General features: G+C 44.5%; 1 protein-coding gene across 6 annotated transcripts in view; it reads left to right on the top strand.

Moving 5' to 3' along the window:
• Positions 1–16,048, top strand: part of neo1a (neogenin 1a) — a 151,746-nt gene that overhangs the window by 74,343 nt on the left and 61,355 nt on the right. For all 6 annotated transcript variants that reach the window (XM_084475974.1, XM_084475977.1, XM_084475975.1 and 3 more), the window contains exons 3-4: positions 7,572–7,847; positions 11,195–11,348. In XM_084475974.1, the coding sequence (XP_084332100.1) occupies positions 7,572–7,847; positions 11,195–11,348 (430 nt within the window). The remainder of the gene's footprint in view (positions 1–7,571; positions 7,848–11,194; positions 11,349–16,048) is intronic.

Here is a 16,048-nt window from a genome sequence, read left to right on the forward strand (position 1 = left end):
CACTTATCTCTATCTGTGCTAATCTAACTTGGTCTGAATAAAAACACATTTATCAACTGTTCTAACCCCCTCATCAATTCGTTCAATTTCATGCTCACAGACCCAATTATACACAGCAACTAGACGGGGATGCATCAGTTTATTAATAATGTGTTGGGCAGAACGCTAAAGACGTGACACAATGCACCAAATGGTTTAATCTGGTTAAAATAATGTGGAAATGAGTCTGAGGCACCATGCATGTACAATAGCTTGAGGCAAAAATTACATTGCGGCCAAACACATCCTCGCACAAAAGCTGCCTTTCCCGATTCCCCCATTCAAGTCGTAATCATGGAGGATTGAAATGTGATAAAACCAAAAGATGAGAATAGGTTCCGAGGTTCTGATCAAAGCTTGCCAAGTGCCAATTCAATTATTCTATTGAAGAAATTGTGATCCCAAGCTTGCATGTTAAAATATTGACAAAGGCGCGTGTGTGTGTGTGTGTGGCCTGATTACTTACCGTTTATTTACCATCCCATGACGAAGGAAACGGCACCCTGCCTTGTTGTGACTTCATCATCCCTTGTAGAAGCCTGTGTGTTTCTTCACACAGGCTTGATGCTGAAACATCTGCCATGAACAGCCTAATTAATGTATAGCAAGAGATTGTGAATAGTGGATTGTGATATGCTTTCTTGAATAATTTTATTGCTGGGTTACATTTGGAAGTAAAGGGCTTCATGTCGCCTGTGTATTCAACCACACTAATGAGGCATAATTGCAGCTGTACTTAGGACTTCACTTACTCTGCCTAAAATAATACAGCATATAGAAATTTAGTGGTATGTGGTATTTAAGAGGCCTTAATTCCAGCTCAATTTTCTCACTCACTCATCCCCTCCTTCACCCCACCTTTCCAGATGATGTGCCTCCCTTCTTGGTTTGTATACAGTGAGCTGGATCCTGTGTCTCCTCCTCCATCGCTCTCTCTCCCCCGTCGTTATCCTCTCCCCAGCCTTTCTATTTGTGCCCCAGACGCCTGCAGCTTCCGCACTGCCAACAACAGGGCTGTCGATTGCATCTGTGGATGCTCCCGCAGCCTCCTCCCAAATAGACACTGACAGCCTGCACACGCCCCACTCCGTTAAAACAATAGAGATGCCTCAGTAGGAAAAGAGCTGTGCGAAGGAAGGCATGGGTGGACAGACAATTGCAGACAATATGCAATAAAAGAGACTCTGAGAGTCGAGAGATGAGAAGGATCATTTCAGGCCTGATTTGGAAACAAAGTAATTGTGATTACATGGTTTTTACTTTGTGCTTTACCTCGCTTTGCTAGCATGACTATCTGGGGGGTGGTATTGGAATGCTGGTAAAAAAAAAAAAAAAATAGAAAACGACAGAGAGAGAGCTGCCCCCTAAAAGTCAAGGCAATAAGGGAGGGAGGAAAGAAAGGAATGTGAAAACCAGGAGCAGAGCGTAAAGGCTGTAAAGACGATGGGGTAGAGTAGAGTGATGACCTGGAAAATGCTAGTGATGGAAGTGCGTGAAAGGGGAATGTGGATGTTGTGTGTGGGGAGGTTGAAGGGTCACTTCTATCTCTCTGCCTCTCTTATCTGTCCGTCCATCATCAAGTCAGGCCTGGTCTGTGTTGGATGGTGCTGTTATCTGGATGCCCCCTTTGAGCTGAAAGAAGGTGGAGGAAGACCCCAACCTTTTGACCTCTCCACCATTCCTTTGGAGCAGGGATCTGCGGAATAGCACAATTGGCGATGGATTTGAGGCCAGGCGAGCCTGCTGGGATTTTGATTGACAGCTTCTTCTCCTCAAATCACAGTTCTCTTCCTCAGCTGCTCTTTCATGCACCTAGCACACACACAACCATGAATGGTTTTGCACAACCATGCATGCCTGGTTATGTACACACAGACAAACACACTGTGGTGACAACACCTGCTTGGGCCAAGGCTAGCGTCCATTCTACCACTAACCCCCCACACACACACGTCTCGCCCCCCCACCCTTGTCTCGCCGTGGTTTCTCAAGGGGAAAACCTGTAGAAGGTTGGCCTAAAATATGGGAAGGAGCTAAGTTTACGTAGATAAAATGGGACACTTAAATATGATTTAAGACCCTAATGCAATCAATTTGGTGTCCGTTCCAACTCGATTATCTGTAATGAAACGTGCGCTCTCGCTTGCAGGTACCGAGGGGGACGTATTACATCGCCTGCTCTGCCTCTTGGCAACGTTAGGCGCTTTGAGGAGTCGGAGCCATTTGCGTCCATTGTGTGATTCCAGCTCTGCTTATTTAGTTTAACATAAAGCGCTGTTTTACATTTGGAAAATGTATTTTTATTAATTTATGTTTTTTTTCATAGGCCTATCAGCTAAGAATTGAAGTTATGTAGCCTGTAGGGGGGGATCTGTCAGAGCATGTTAACACCTACACACACATGGATTAAAACTCATAAGTAACTAATTAATTTCCTGTTGGGGGGAACTAACTTAAAAGCCGCGATCCTGAAACTCACTGAAGTCATACTGGTTCGTACCGTTTTCCCCTTAAGGTCATAGCAACCCACAGAGACGTATGCAAAACTTTAATTATGTGTTGAAACCGCAGTAGAATATTTCTTCATATCCAAATTAAAACTTGTTCTTATCTACAAGACACTGTCATAATTGTCATTTCTTGGTTAGTTTAAAGCTCTTTGCGTCTTATGTGTGTCTGTGTACAATAGCGGACCATTGGTCATTGGTCTACTAGCGGCCCATAGGTATTGACTGTGTTAGTCTTATGTGGAGGAGAGGGGTTTGTAAATGAAGTCTACACTCTTGGTATAGATTGCAAGCAACCATTTTTGCATTTCCACTGCCTGTAACACACACCCTAGAGACTGGAGGGGATGAATTCGTATTCTTAACAGACTGTAAACTAGACTGTTTTCCTAATATCGCGCAGTCCTACTAAGCATGAAGGAGATTTATTCAAATGGCATGTTGAATAATGAAAGCAAAGGACCTGGCAAAACATCCATTTGAATACGATTTTTTTGTTTTTGCCTCTCATGGTTGTCAACTGGATGTCACCATGGCAACTGACAATGTGTATGTCACTGTCCCAGCCTCCTTTCCAGCAGTCTGGCTGCGTGTCCCCCTGCTCCGTCACCTCTCCTTCCTGTACCGGGATAGCCAGCCAGAAGCTGTCTCTTTGCCATTTTAGTAACCCGTTCTCTCTTTGTTGAGACACAATAATGAGACATGGCTGCCCTCTGTCTGATTCAATATTTCTTAAATTGATCAACTCCCGGCCGAAACGTTATGGATTATATTCCCCAATGGTCATAGAGAAGGATGCCATAAACAGCTCCTTAATGACCTGTCTGTATTCACTGCCATTATCTTTGGAGACCCACAAGTGTCTAGTATATGGAAATATATGGAAAAATAGTGGTGAAATCTCAATTAGCATTATATATATTTATATATATACCCTGGAAATCCAGCGTTCTCGCGAGAGCACAATTTGAATTTGCTCAGCAAGTCACTCTGGGAACGAGCAATATACTCACTCCCCGATTCCCCTGGCCCAGAACATTAGCCAATCACATGTATCACGTGTATCTGATATAGGTAGGCCAAAAGCGTTGCTGTTTTGCCGACCGGATACGGCAAGAGTCTTATCTATTGGTTAGCTTCGCTGGTCTGGATACGTCACCCCTTGTACTCTTCTGATTGCTCGTAGTGTTATCCACTATGCGTGTCGTGATATTTTCAAATGCATGCTTGGTGCCGCCCCTCGGGCCATTCATTACTCGTTGACAGACTCTACAGCTTTCTAGATGTGGTCTGATTTCCAGGCTAATATATATATATATATATATCTCTATCTCTGGACACCTGCATGCCATTTCCCACTATGTCTTTGCCTCTTGATGGGCCTGAACATTTGCGCTGTGTGTCCTGGGCTCAGCATCTATTCATCGCCTGCAGGTGTTTAGCGCAGATGTTTAACGTTCTGTTCAAGCCAGTGTGGCGAGCTATCGGAGACGTCAACCTCCCTGGAGGTTGGATTCCTGAGCGGAATCCACCTGGCGCTGCTCACATCAAGCAGCTCTTCAGGGAGTGTTGACTTGAGTCATCACGAAAAAGGCAGAGGACCGCATCTGGCTAGGTGGTGTAGCTCTGTCTTTTCTAGGTTATGTAGCTCATCATCAGCAGCGGTTAATGGGTTTTTCCTTGTTCTCCGAACTAGTTACAAGGTCGAGGGCCCCTTGGTAAAAATAAATGTTGTTTATCGATCATCTTCTCTACCAGAGGACACTATGATAAAAGCAGTCTAAAGCCTGGCACTGCCTTCGCTGTATCCATCCATCTCTCATCCATCGTTTGTATAATCCACAAACGGTCTCCACATTGATATACTCCCGATATCAGAACTAATAGGGAATGGGATATTTTGTTTTTCCATGAAAAGCCTGCCGAAATTATCCCTAGTACTGCGTGTATGAATATGAATAAATAGTTTGTTTAATTAATTTAGAGTCTGTTTATTTGTATAGTGTTGAATTGGATGTGTGATACTTGCAGCGGTGGCAGCAAGTATCGTTTCGGTGTTTGAACCAAACATTGTGCAGATGTGTCATGCTACAAACAAAAAATAGCACCTCGGTTGTGGTTTTATCAGATTTTGTCTGTATACCTTATGACTATTGATCAGTTTGAGCTTCTGTCCTTGGTACTTTCATCGATTCTGCCTGTGTGGTCTATGGATGAATGAAATACTCACAAAAAGGACATGTTGCATAGTATTGTGCTTTCCATGCCTTTCTATTTATTCCAACCTAACAAAAGTTTAACTAAATTCGATGTTGTGTGTGCAAACATTATCAAATATTGAAATTTGTCAACATTTATTCTTTGAAATACCATACCATTGCGAATCCCACTTTTATTAAACTGTGTCGCTCCTCTAGAATAACTTTTGTGTGGCATTTTTTGTATGGAGTAAACCTACTGAAGCTAACCCCCCACCCAGTTGTGCCCATAAAGAATTCATCAGGCCCGGGTTGTCATGCAACCAGCCACTTTAGAACTTCAGAAGCTCAGAATGCCCCAACACACACTGGACTGTACAGTGACGTGGGCTGCACCCAGTCGGCAGGATCACTATCTAGGCAACCATGTATCCTTAAATGTCTTCATTAATAGACATTTAAGGATAACCAGTGGTTCTCTATGGCGTTGTCGAGTTAGGGTTTGGTGGTAAACAAAGGGTTTTGCTTGCTTGCAGAATATAGAGGTTTATAAACTATTTTCTCTGTGATAGTCAATCTTAACATACAATTATACACGGCAGTCCCCTCTTTCCATAAATTTGTTCTTTATTCTCCAATACCACATGAACTACCTCTTACCTAGCAGCTGGCCTATTTCTTTTCAACATTTTACTCACCAAAAATAAGTCCACATTAAATATGGGGGTCTCGTAAGATAAAACCACCATGCTTAAATATTCACGAATCCAACGATTCTATTAGAAAGATTTTTTTTATAATAAAATGGATTCTATTGTAAACCAATATTTTCAGTGCACCACATAGCATTCCATTCATTCTATCACATAATCCCACTCCTGCCCTAGAGTAAAATAAAAAGAAGGGTGTCCTTTGTAGGGCCAGAGTCAGTGTTTTGTTCACCAGGTCCACGGTGGGATGTATAAAGTGCTCCTCCTGAGTCATTAGCATTGCTCTCACATGTTTTCCGTTAATTAGATGGTGTTTCAAAAGATGTTCTATACAGTACCATTTTGTATTTTGTGAATGCCGTCTAATTCGGCAGAATCTACTGGGAAACCTGTAAAGCCGCGTGCCTATTACATTAAGCTGGTCATTCTCATTCTATGGCAATTTTTAATTAAGAGTGGTAGAAGCAAGGCTGCCAATACACACACACGGCACACACATTGCATGCATGCATCTACCTCAGTGTGTGTGTGTACTCAACAATTTCCTATTAAGGAAACTGGATGCGCTTGTTCACTCCATCATGCTAATCTCCCGCTATTGATGGACACATTTTCAGGAAGATGCCCTTTCCTATTTATTTTTATCGCACTGATGCAACCTTTCATTTTACTCAAGTTTTGCATTGTCTTAAATTAATTGGACGAATGAATTGATAAGATCTGGTTTGATATTAAATATCTGTCAGCCTTTTACCTTCTTGTTTGTTAGTATATTTTAGCGAGATGATGAAATCAAGTGCTGCTAATCAGTATTTTTTTTTTCCATTGATAGAAATGGAAAAGCTAGGAAAATGGGTAGGTATAAAAAAAAAAATCATAGAAATGTTGTTTAAATGATCCCATTGGTTGGAATGAGATTCTGCCTGAATCAATAGTTATCCTGCAGTGTTTCTGACCAGACGCTCCCAGATGTAATATCCCTTGGGGTGTATAGGACTTTTGTGTATTGGGATTTTGTGTTCCAGCGACTTGGAGATTATTGCAATCTTGCATCCCACACTCCCATCAATGGTAATGGCTGCAGGGACCGCCGGCGCGTTGTCTCGCCTGCGATGGATTGCGCTGGGCAGGGGGGTGGAAAATGAAGTGCCCCGCCGCTCGATTAAATGGAGAATTGTGATTAATTGCAGTCGATTGTGTTAGCACCGATACTCAGCATTTCAAATACAATGGCCCTTCTTGCACCCCTTTTGAATGGGCTGACAGGACCAGAGCGAAAGTTTGAGGTGTGCATACACACACACACACACACGCACGTGCTAATTTTCAAACACAGCGAAATAATAATCACTGCAGATGCAGATGGAGGCTAAGGCTTTTCTGCCACCAGAACGTAGAGCGGCGTCCTTTGTAGAGCTGCAGGCTGAGCCCTAAAGCCGAGACGGTGGAAGTAAAGCACAGAAACAGAAACAATTTGTTTTCAGTATCTTTTCTCTTGTAGCTAATTTCAACCATAGTCCTCGAGAAGATCTATGACCACTGTTACTCTTTGTCTGAAGGGAGTGAGTTGTGTTTCTGCACTCTCTCTTCCCGATCAAAATCATTATTAATCTACAGCCTTTCACTAACATTTGTGAGATGTTTCCAGTTACTTCTGATTGAAGCTATTGGCCCCACCTTGCGTGTTGGTTTCAGATCAATGGCTTTAAACGCACCAAATAATGATTTTTTTCATCCGGATGAAAGTCGTTCTGTACTAACAATAAACAGCCTGTCGATTCCTGCCTTTTCTTAATAAGTGCTGCATGCTTTTTCTGAGCTGTGAAGAAAATTAGCCTCCAGCATCAGGGATAAGCGGTTTCTTCTGAGCGTGGATCTGCTTGTTTTGAAAAAAAACTGTATAGGGAGCAGTTTTGTTGTTGGCCTTTTCTACAATCTGAAAGATGCCACCCAAGCGTAAGACTCCGTAATGTCTTAACATGCCTTCTGGACTCGGACATGGACTTCTTTTGAAGGTTAATGAAGAATTGATTTGAATTGACCGGTATTGTTTCTATACTTGAAGGCCGGTGTGCTCTAACCCATTCCCCCCCCCCCCCCGTGCCCCCCCCACCCAGGCATGCCCCGGTTCACAAGCCAGCCCGCGCCGGCCGCCATGCGCCCGGGCGACAGCCAGGTGCTGCCTTGCGACGTCAACCCGGACCTGACGCCCTTCACGCGCTGGGAAAAGGACCGGCAGTCCCTGGAGCTGGGCTCGCGGCTGGTCCAGCTGCCCAGCGGCGCCCTGCTGATCAGCAACGCCTCGGAGAGCGACGCGGGCCAGTACCGCTGCCTGGTGGAAAACGTGGGCCAGACCAAGGCCAGCGAGGAGGCCCAGCTGCAGCTCACGCCAGGTAAGCACCGTGGGGCTGGGGCAAACTCCCAAACGGCTTCTATTAGGCCTCCTACTAAATAACCAGAGTATGATGGAAGCCATTGGAGGAGATACATTGGTGGCTGGTATTCTTTCATGCCATTATCTTGTGTGCGAGACATAGAAACCGGGACATTTTGTTCAAGTTTTTTTTTTTTAATGGGTTAAAGTGTGTTCCGATGTCCTTATTATTTTTATTTGATAAGATCCATAGGGTTCCAAACACTTTGGTACCATTGATATTTAGTACAGTTCTCGACATTCTAACCCTTTCGATTCAATACCTCTGCGTCATCCTGCTCTCGTCTCTAAATATAGTGTGTTGACTGCTGGTAGGTTGTCCTGTATCCCACAATGCATTAGAAATCCATAAGCCCCCGCCCATTCAGTTCCATAGGCACACAACAGATCCTCTGCCTCGCTCATTAACTCTGACCAGTAACACAAGGAGAATGCGTGACCCTATGGTGACCCTAACCCTAACCCCGCCCCACCCCAAAAAAAACAAAACAACGGAGATTCAATCACAAATGTATTACGTGACATGGGGAGACATAAACTTAGGACTTAGGCCATATCGTCTTTGTTTGAAACAGGTTATCAACTTCATCAATATCAAGTGCCACTATGCATATCACAAAATTAGGCTATGCAATGAAAAACCAAAACGGAATCGGAACTGCAAAGCGCAAACAATGACGTGACAACTTAAACAGGAGACAGCAGCAGGAGTAAAGCCTATAGCCTATCTGCAAGAAATAATCATTTCTTAATGTTGTTTGCTAGAAACACCTAAATCTATCAACTTGATCTGGATCAAGTGCCGCTCTCTTTTTATTCACGGTGTTACCCGCAGTGGAGAACACATGTCCAGAGTGCACAGACGTGCCTGGCACACACAGGTATTTGCGTGTCTATGTTGAGAGAAGCAGGTATTTGTGACAGCCCGTGTCTCTCCACTAATGCAGTGGGGATGACTTGGGGGTCGCAATTTACCGCTCAGGCTGGCTGCTCTGTGCGTTATCCATTTTCAAATCAGGGTATATTATTTGCTTGATTAGCGCGCCCGCGAATGTATGAGATGTCAAACAATGAAATAAAAAGTAAATACCAAACGGTCTAATCATAGACTGTACACAATAGTGCTACACAACATGGCACTTTAAAAACCGGTTCCGTTATATATATTTGAATACGGATATGTCACGTCATATTTGAATGCATGTTTGAATATCGAATAAAAAGTGACAGCCCTAATGGTGAGCTTTGACAACTACCCAGGTTGAATCAGAAAAAGGGAATGCTTCCAGGGGGGGATGGGCCAATGTAACCTAGCATCGGCAACTCAAAGTCGGGCTGAATTCCATGCTCAACCCCCCCCCCCCCTTGAACCACCACTAAACAGACTCAAGATTTATTAGTAGAGCAGTTAAGGTGTGACTGCTAGTGCAGGGAAGATATTAGAGGTTGTAAATCAGGCCGCCAACAAGACCCTCTCTGTCTGTCTGTATTTCTGTTTTAAGGCTTACACTGGCTGAGCAAGGGAGTTTGTTTGCGACCAGATGTGTTAAGAGGGAATACAATAATAAATATTTTATATGGTTTTCTTTGAAGTGGTGATGGATCAACTTCAGAAATTGCCACTGGTGAGAATTGGAGAGAAATGCAGAGAAAGACTGAACAGAGGGCGAGGAATGTAATGCCTTTCAGTTAAACTCCAGTCCTGTAATAGATTCGAATCCAGCTTTGACATGCGCTAACTTGAGATCCAGTCTTACTACAAACACCACCTACATGTGGGATGTGTGTTTGTTACCCAGGGTGTAGTGGTGCGGAGACTGAAGACACAGCCGTGACCTGTAGGCCCACAGTGAACATTATCTATGCAGTTAGTCAGACACTCAAGAAAGTCGACTTATTGGCTTAGTCCAACTATGATTGGATTACTAAGATGCATGTATACACCTTAGTCGAGCTATACTCGAATCGAATTGGGTTACTCATAGTCAAATTAAGACCCCTAGGTAATGCGATTCATAGTCGAGTTAAGCGTGCATGTACGGAGTCGAATTGGATTATGCGTCGAATTGCGTTCTGCGCATGTTCAAGATGTTTTCCCGGGGCCGGAAGTAGAAGGAGACGATAACGACGACGTCGTGTTGTTGTTGTCGCCGTCGGATAAGGGATAATGAGAAACGCAGATTTATTTAAAAAGGTGGCGCAGAAGATGGAGGAAGCCGGTGAATGTAGTTACCCCCTATAAGAATTGTGTCCCGGCTGCGGGAGCGCGCATGGCATTTATTCATTAAAGGTGGAAGCACACGGACACCGATTTCACCCAAGGCTGAATTAAAAGTACATGTTTTTCTAAATGTGGGTCATCAACAAGGTTGTAAAGGAGTAACTTTACTTTACTTCACCCAGGGAGTGAACGCTGATTGGCTGTTACGTTAGGTCACCCACGGAGTGAACGCTGATTGGCTGTTACGTTAGGTCACCCACGGAGTGAACGCTGATTGGCTGTTACGTTACGTCACCCAGGGAGTGAACGCTGATTGGCTGTTTTACGTTACTTCACCCACGTTACCCACAGGGAGTGAATGCTGATTGGCTGTTTCAACGCTAATGCCGCGAAGAAGTTGAAATATTTCAACTTCTGCGAAATCTGTCGCTCATTCGCGCGACAAATCCACGTGAACGCGCCCGCCCGTTTTTGGGAAAACTGACTAACCCTAATGACCGAGAGGTCGGAACAATGGAGCGTCGGAGAAATGATATGGACCCGAAGTGAACTGACAGCTGTCTACTGAAAACATCTTTCTCGAATGCCGCCTGAATTTGTTGTTGCTGGTGACGTAAAGAGGTCAACCGGTGGCTCTATTACCACTAGTTGAAATGGGTACAGCGCCACCTATCGTACCGGGGCATGACACGCTTCGGCCAATGAATCGATTTACTCACCGCCATGTATACCCGAACAATTGCAGTTGTCCAATTGAGGAGCATAATCGAGCTATGGCTTTAATTGAATTAGCGCTGTGCATGTAAACGTACTGACTGTTGAATCTGAGGGGGGCTGTGCTGAAGGAGGGTGGATTTTGAAGTCACTTTGATGCACTTTGAAGCCTGCTCAAAGGGTTCATACCAATGTCGTAAACACACACACACACAGACGCACACAGACGTACAGAGAGTCGTTTGATATCTCAAGATGGATGACGACCACTAGAGAGCAGAAAACCTGCAGATGCTCTGCTCCACAGCCCCCCATGTGCTGCCTCTGTACCGACCCTCTGACGCCCCTATGTGGACCCTCTTCCTCCACAGAGACGACAGAGGAGAGGAAACCAGAGTTCCTGGTGCTGCCCACGGCCGTGACCAAGGCGGTGGACACGGGTGTGTTACTGTTGCCCTGCGCTGCCACGGGCTTCCCCACACCCTCTGTCCGTTGGATGCTGAACGACAAAGTTCTGGATGAGAGGTGAGATGACACCCGTCACCACAAAGCGCCATACTGTTCGGTGCTGCTGCCATTTAAGAAAGACATACCAAAAGCTTACACCAACAGCATGTTGTGTTTTGTTGTTTTTCCACTATGGTTTGGCGTGTCGGGTCGGAATCAATTTTTTGAATCGTCATTCCGCCGACAACATTGTAGTGCCCCCCACGGCCTCGTGGCTCCGTGAGAACTGCCTCAGCCTTGTGGCGCTGTGAGAGCCGCCTCCCGCGGTTCCCCATCATCCACTGTCTCTCTGGAGGGAGCAGTGGAGACAGTGATGTTTGTGCCGAGGCTTTCGTTCTAGCATCTGTGGCCTCCGGCACAAACACAAGTTCGGGCGCCTCCTCCCCCGAGGTGTTAGTGCCGTTCCTGCCACTGCTAGGCCGAGAAACCGGGGAAGTACCAGTAACAGTGGACTTCAACAAATGAATTGCAGGGATAAGGTGTCACATCCCCATGTGCCCTCTGGCTCTCATTAGCTCAGACCCAGCAGCCACACTGAATTCCCCAAGAGGCGATGACCTTAGAAAGACCCCTTCCACCAATTAGGGCACTTGGTTCACCTACACCACATGAGCAATTTTCCAGCAATAACTCATAGAACGGAGGAGGCAATCGACAGAAACAATCTAGCTTCATTTGTGCCCCAATTATCCAGTTAAAGATACCATGCTGTAAATTCTGTCTGTAAAAAGGAATAGATATGAGATTTTCATATGGGAAACCGCCGAGTCTTAATTATATTGAGTCACTTATGTATGTCGAGTAGCAATGTCAAAGTTTTTATATAATATTTAAATGACATAATAAGTGAACAGTCCTAGTTAGCTAATAAGGTAGTCATTAAACATTTCACTTGCTCGTGATTAAAAAGCGCTGGTAATTATCTGCCTTCCCCATCGCGTTCTTTCCTTTGGGGTCCTCTTTGTGTAATTAGCTGGGCTGTTCCCCACCAACAGGGAGCTCTTTGCCTCGTTGCAGTGGACCGGTCATGTCTGTAGCTTCTGGAACATGTAAGGTGTCGGTAAATACGTGACTGAATGAAGAACCTTTAGGTCGGGTACTTGCAATGGACCATGTTGGGAGGCGCTAGTGGGATGTTGTGTTGGCTCTTTGGCTCCTTCTGCCCACGTACTCCTCTGGTAGCTAGACGCTTTCTCGTGGTTGTTAGCGTGTTGTGCGAGGAGGGAGGGTCGGGCATCGAATACGCCGGTGAAAAATATGTAAAAGTACGAGGAATTGACGGTCTTTAAAGAGCTTTTAATTGGTCTTAAAAAAAAAGCGTGAAGCAAATTAAGCCGCTTAAAGGCGGAGAAGGTGACAGGAGAAGGAGGTTTACGTACACGAACCAGAGCCTGTTGAGTGGGATGCTAATGAGCCAGACGTTTGTACTCACATTAGCACTGCTGCCGATGCTACAAATTGCCTCTTTCCTCTGTGTTCATGCATCTTTCTTCACAAAGTCTTTCCTTATAGCAAGCCCTTAAAGACCGTAACGGCGTCAGTGATCAACCCTATGTCACCGTGTCTCCTGGGTTCTTTTACCTATTTCATTTGTCATTCAACTTTGCTAAAGCTTATTTAGCCTAAGAACATTTTTCACGAACTGACCTGCCACAAACAATCTTCGTCGACTTTGGTCTTTGCGATAAGACATTTATAAAGTAATGATGTGTTGATTCAGTTGTACGTCTCCTTACTGACCAGTCTGTTGATTCCAAAATACTAAAGTGCTATATTGCGATTGTTTACATTTGCGGCTTAATTCTGTAAAACACAAATTTTCGCAAATTATATTGGTATTGATTGGTATACATAGAATACATTGTAATCATGGTTATTATTCCTTAGAATTCATTTTTTGATTAATTCTTTAGTACCTTAGCTCAGGGGGTCACCAGCCTTTTCATACCCGAGAGCTACTTCAAGGGTACTGAGTCGTACGAAGGGATACTTGACCCGCGTGCCTTTTCTGCCCGTTTTCTGCCAGGTGGGTAGTTAGCCTGGAAGCTATTGTGACAGGTAATGAAATGTCATTCCACATTGTGCCGCTTGGCCGTCGGCACAATGTGGCCACCCCACAAATAAAGCTGCTTTTACACACAGACGTACAGCCCGCTATTCTACCGACGGGCCGTATATGTGAACGACAAATCCTGAAAAAAGACTACCCCTCAGGTAGTATTTTAGCCTGGTGGAAATGATAATTACCTTATATGTGAATGAGCAGTAGGATGTCAGCATTTCACACCAGTTGAGTGGGCGTGTTGATGACGCTACATCTACATTTGCATATCTTTGAGTGGCACCCGCACCCTAATCGATAATCAGCCTATTGCCTTTTGTTCGCTGAATGGTTTAAAAAATATTTAAATGTTGCCACTGCTTTTCATTGTCATTCGTGGTGAACGCTAAATGATAGGTATTATCGTAACCCTCAAAGTACACATCATACAATAAATTACAATACATTAGTTCACAGCTGCATGTGTATATAGAAAATGTTTTTTTATTATGCTACACCTTTCCTGCTGTCGGCTCCCAGACCGTAGTCGAGGAGCACAGGGGAGACGTTCCCTCCAGGGCCGATGTTCTCTTGGGGGTAACACCCTTCACTTTGACCGGCAGTGGGTCTGCTTATAGGTTTGAATATGGTCGGAATGAAGCGGCCACCGATTCTCGAAAGGCTGGGTACTTTATTCTTAGTTTCACTAACTTTACAGTACACGTTTGCGCAGACACAACCGGACTCGTTCATTACTTCACTAAACTGACACACGCTACCGCTCGCTCTCCTCTGCGTCCACTCACTCACACACAGTCATTCTTGCGCACACACATACGCTAACTCTCGTAACAATTATTATTGACAAGTTAGTTGAACATTATAGGGGCCTGTCCTTCCACTCCGTTTTCTCAGTTAAACACAGAAATCAACTACATTTGTCCCAGTGTTTGTTAGATGTGAAATGAAGCCAAAAAGGACGCTCTCTTCCTCCAGTAACGTAGTCGTTCGAGACGCCTTTCTTATTTGTCGTTTCTTCTATTTGTCTCTAACTCATGCTCCAATCTTTCATCGATCGATGCGGATGTTATGGATGCAACGGAATATATGATGCATTGCTGCAGCAACATGTAAGATGATTGCGAGTTCTGCCCATTCTGCTTCCGCGCTGTCTGCGGTCAAAGCAAAACAAACCAGTGAGTGACCGGGGCTGTCCTTATCCCGCCTCTTGCGAACCTCGACCCTACGTCATATCCCGCCCCTTGCAAGCCCACCCCCCTAAACCAGCTAGAGATTCTACTGATGACTGAGCGACACCAATGTCCGCATATCGGGCATCAAGTGTGAATAAGTGTGAATGACCCTCACAGTCGAACCTCCTGATCGACAAATGCGGAGAAAAGACGGAGGACATTTGTAAAAACGGCTGTGACATACAAACTTGTCCTTCACAGTAGTAAAAAAAGTTTTCTTTTCTCTTTCCCCCATGTTTTTCTTTATTTTGTGGGTAAACCCAGCAGCTAGCTCCAGATTTAAGTTGTGCTCGTTAGCTTGTCTCAGCAAAGAGGGCTAGCGTGTACGGCCAACACTGGCCCAAACTCTAAGAAATCGAAAGGACATAAGTACTCATTCATTCGACTTTTGAACTATAATCTATATTGAACTTGCGGAATCTACAATACAATCTGCGATATTTCAACAACAAGCAGGTGAAAGAGATACCGTCTAGCCCATAGACCCCCATTCAATCTGCACTCATTCGATCACCCCCAGTGGAATTCTAATGGAACTGCAACCAAATTCGATACAATGGGGCTCAATAGAGAGTGCCAAGGCTCTCCGTAGACGGGCTCTCTGTTTATTCAAAAGCATTCTGCTGACATAGCTCCCTCACAGAACCCCCAAGTGTTATAGATCCTTCCAGCATGATATCAAGCTATCATGCTGCATCTGCAAAGACCCTTTTTATAGTCTTTTTTTTTTTTTTTTTTTTGCTTAATACAATGCTGCTTGGTCATAATGGTAAATATAATTTATTTATATGTCCTCTTATGAGCCATCAATACAGCCCTGTATTTGTAAGCATACTGTGATGACAGTGATGTTGAAGCCTGTTTTCCTGGATACACACATGAATAGGACAGTCTGCTTTTGTTCCTATGGGAAGTATGTCTATCAGGCTAATAGAATTCCCTGGTAAAAAAAAACAGATGAATTATGTATGGTCGCCCAGCGACGGAATAGTTGCTGCATGTCCTCTAATGCCTCAGAATAGCCTGTCTCTTCTCCTCTCCCATTCGCTCTCTCATTTAAATATGATTATGTTTATTGTATTTACTTATGTATAGACAAAGGGAAATGTATAGACGAAGGGAACTGTTTCAATGGGTCAAAAATGGGAGTGACTCATACATACAGGCATGCACACACATGTGTACCAAACATGTACATCCACACAGGGATGTATACCCCAACTAACGGCTAACTGTGGCTAACTAACGGCTAACTGTGTTAGCCGTTTTGTTGGTTTGTTGGTGTGGTTTGTTGGTTCTCGTAGCCTAGAGACTTGAGGGGATAAACCCTCCCTCCGGGCTGCTCCACAGCCAGGGCTCCTGCTTATTGGTTCATAGCGCAGCCAGGGCTCCTGCTTATTGGTTCATAGCGCAGCCAGAGCTCC

This window comes from Micromesistius poutassou (genome assembly GCF_964030765.1).
Source record: "Micromesistius poutassou genome assembly, chromosome: 12".
NCBI lineage: Eukaryota > Metazoa > Chordata > Actinopteri > Gadiformes > Gadidae > Micromesistius > Micromesistius poutassou.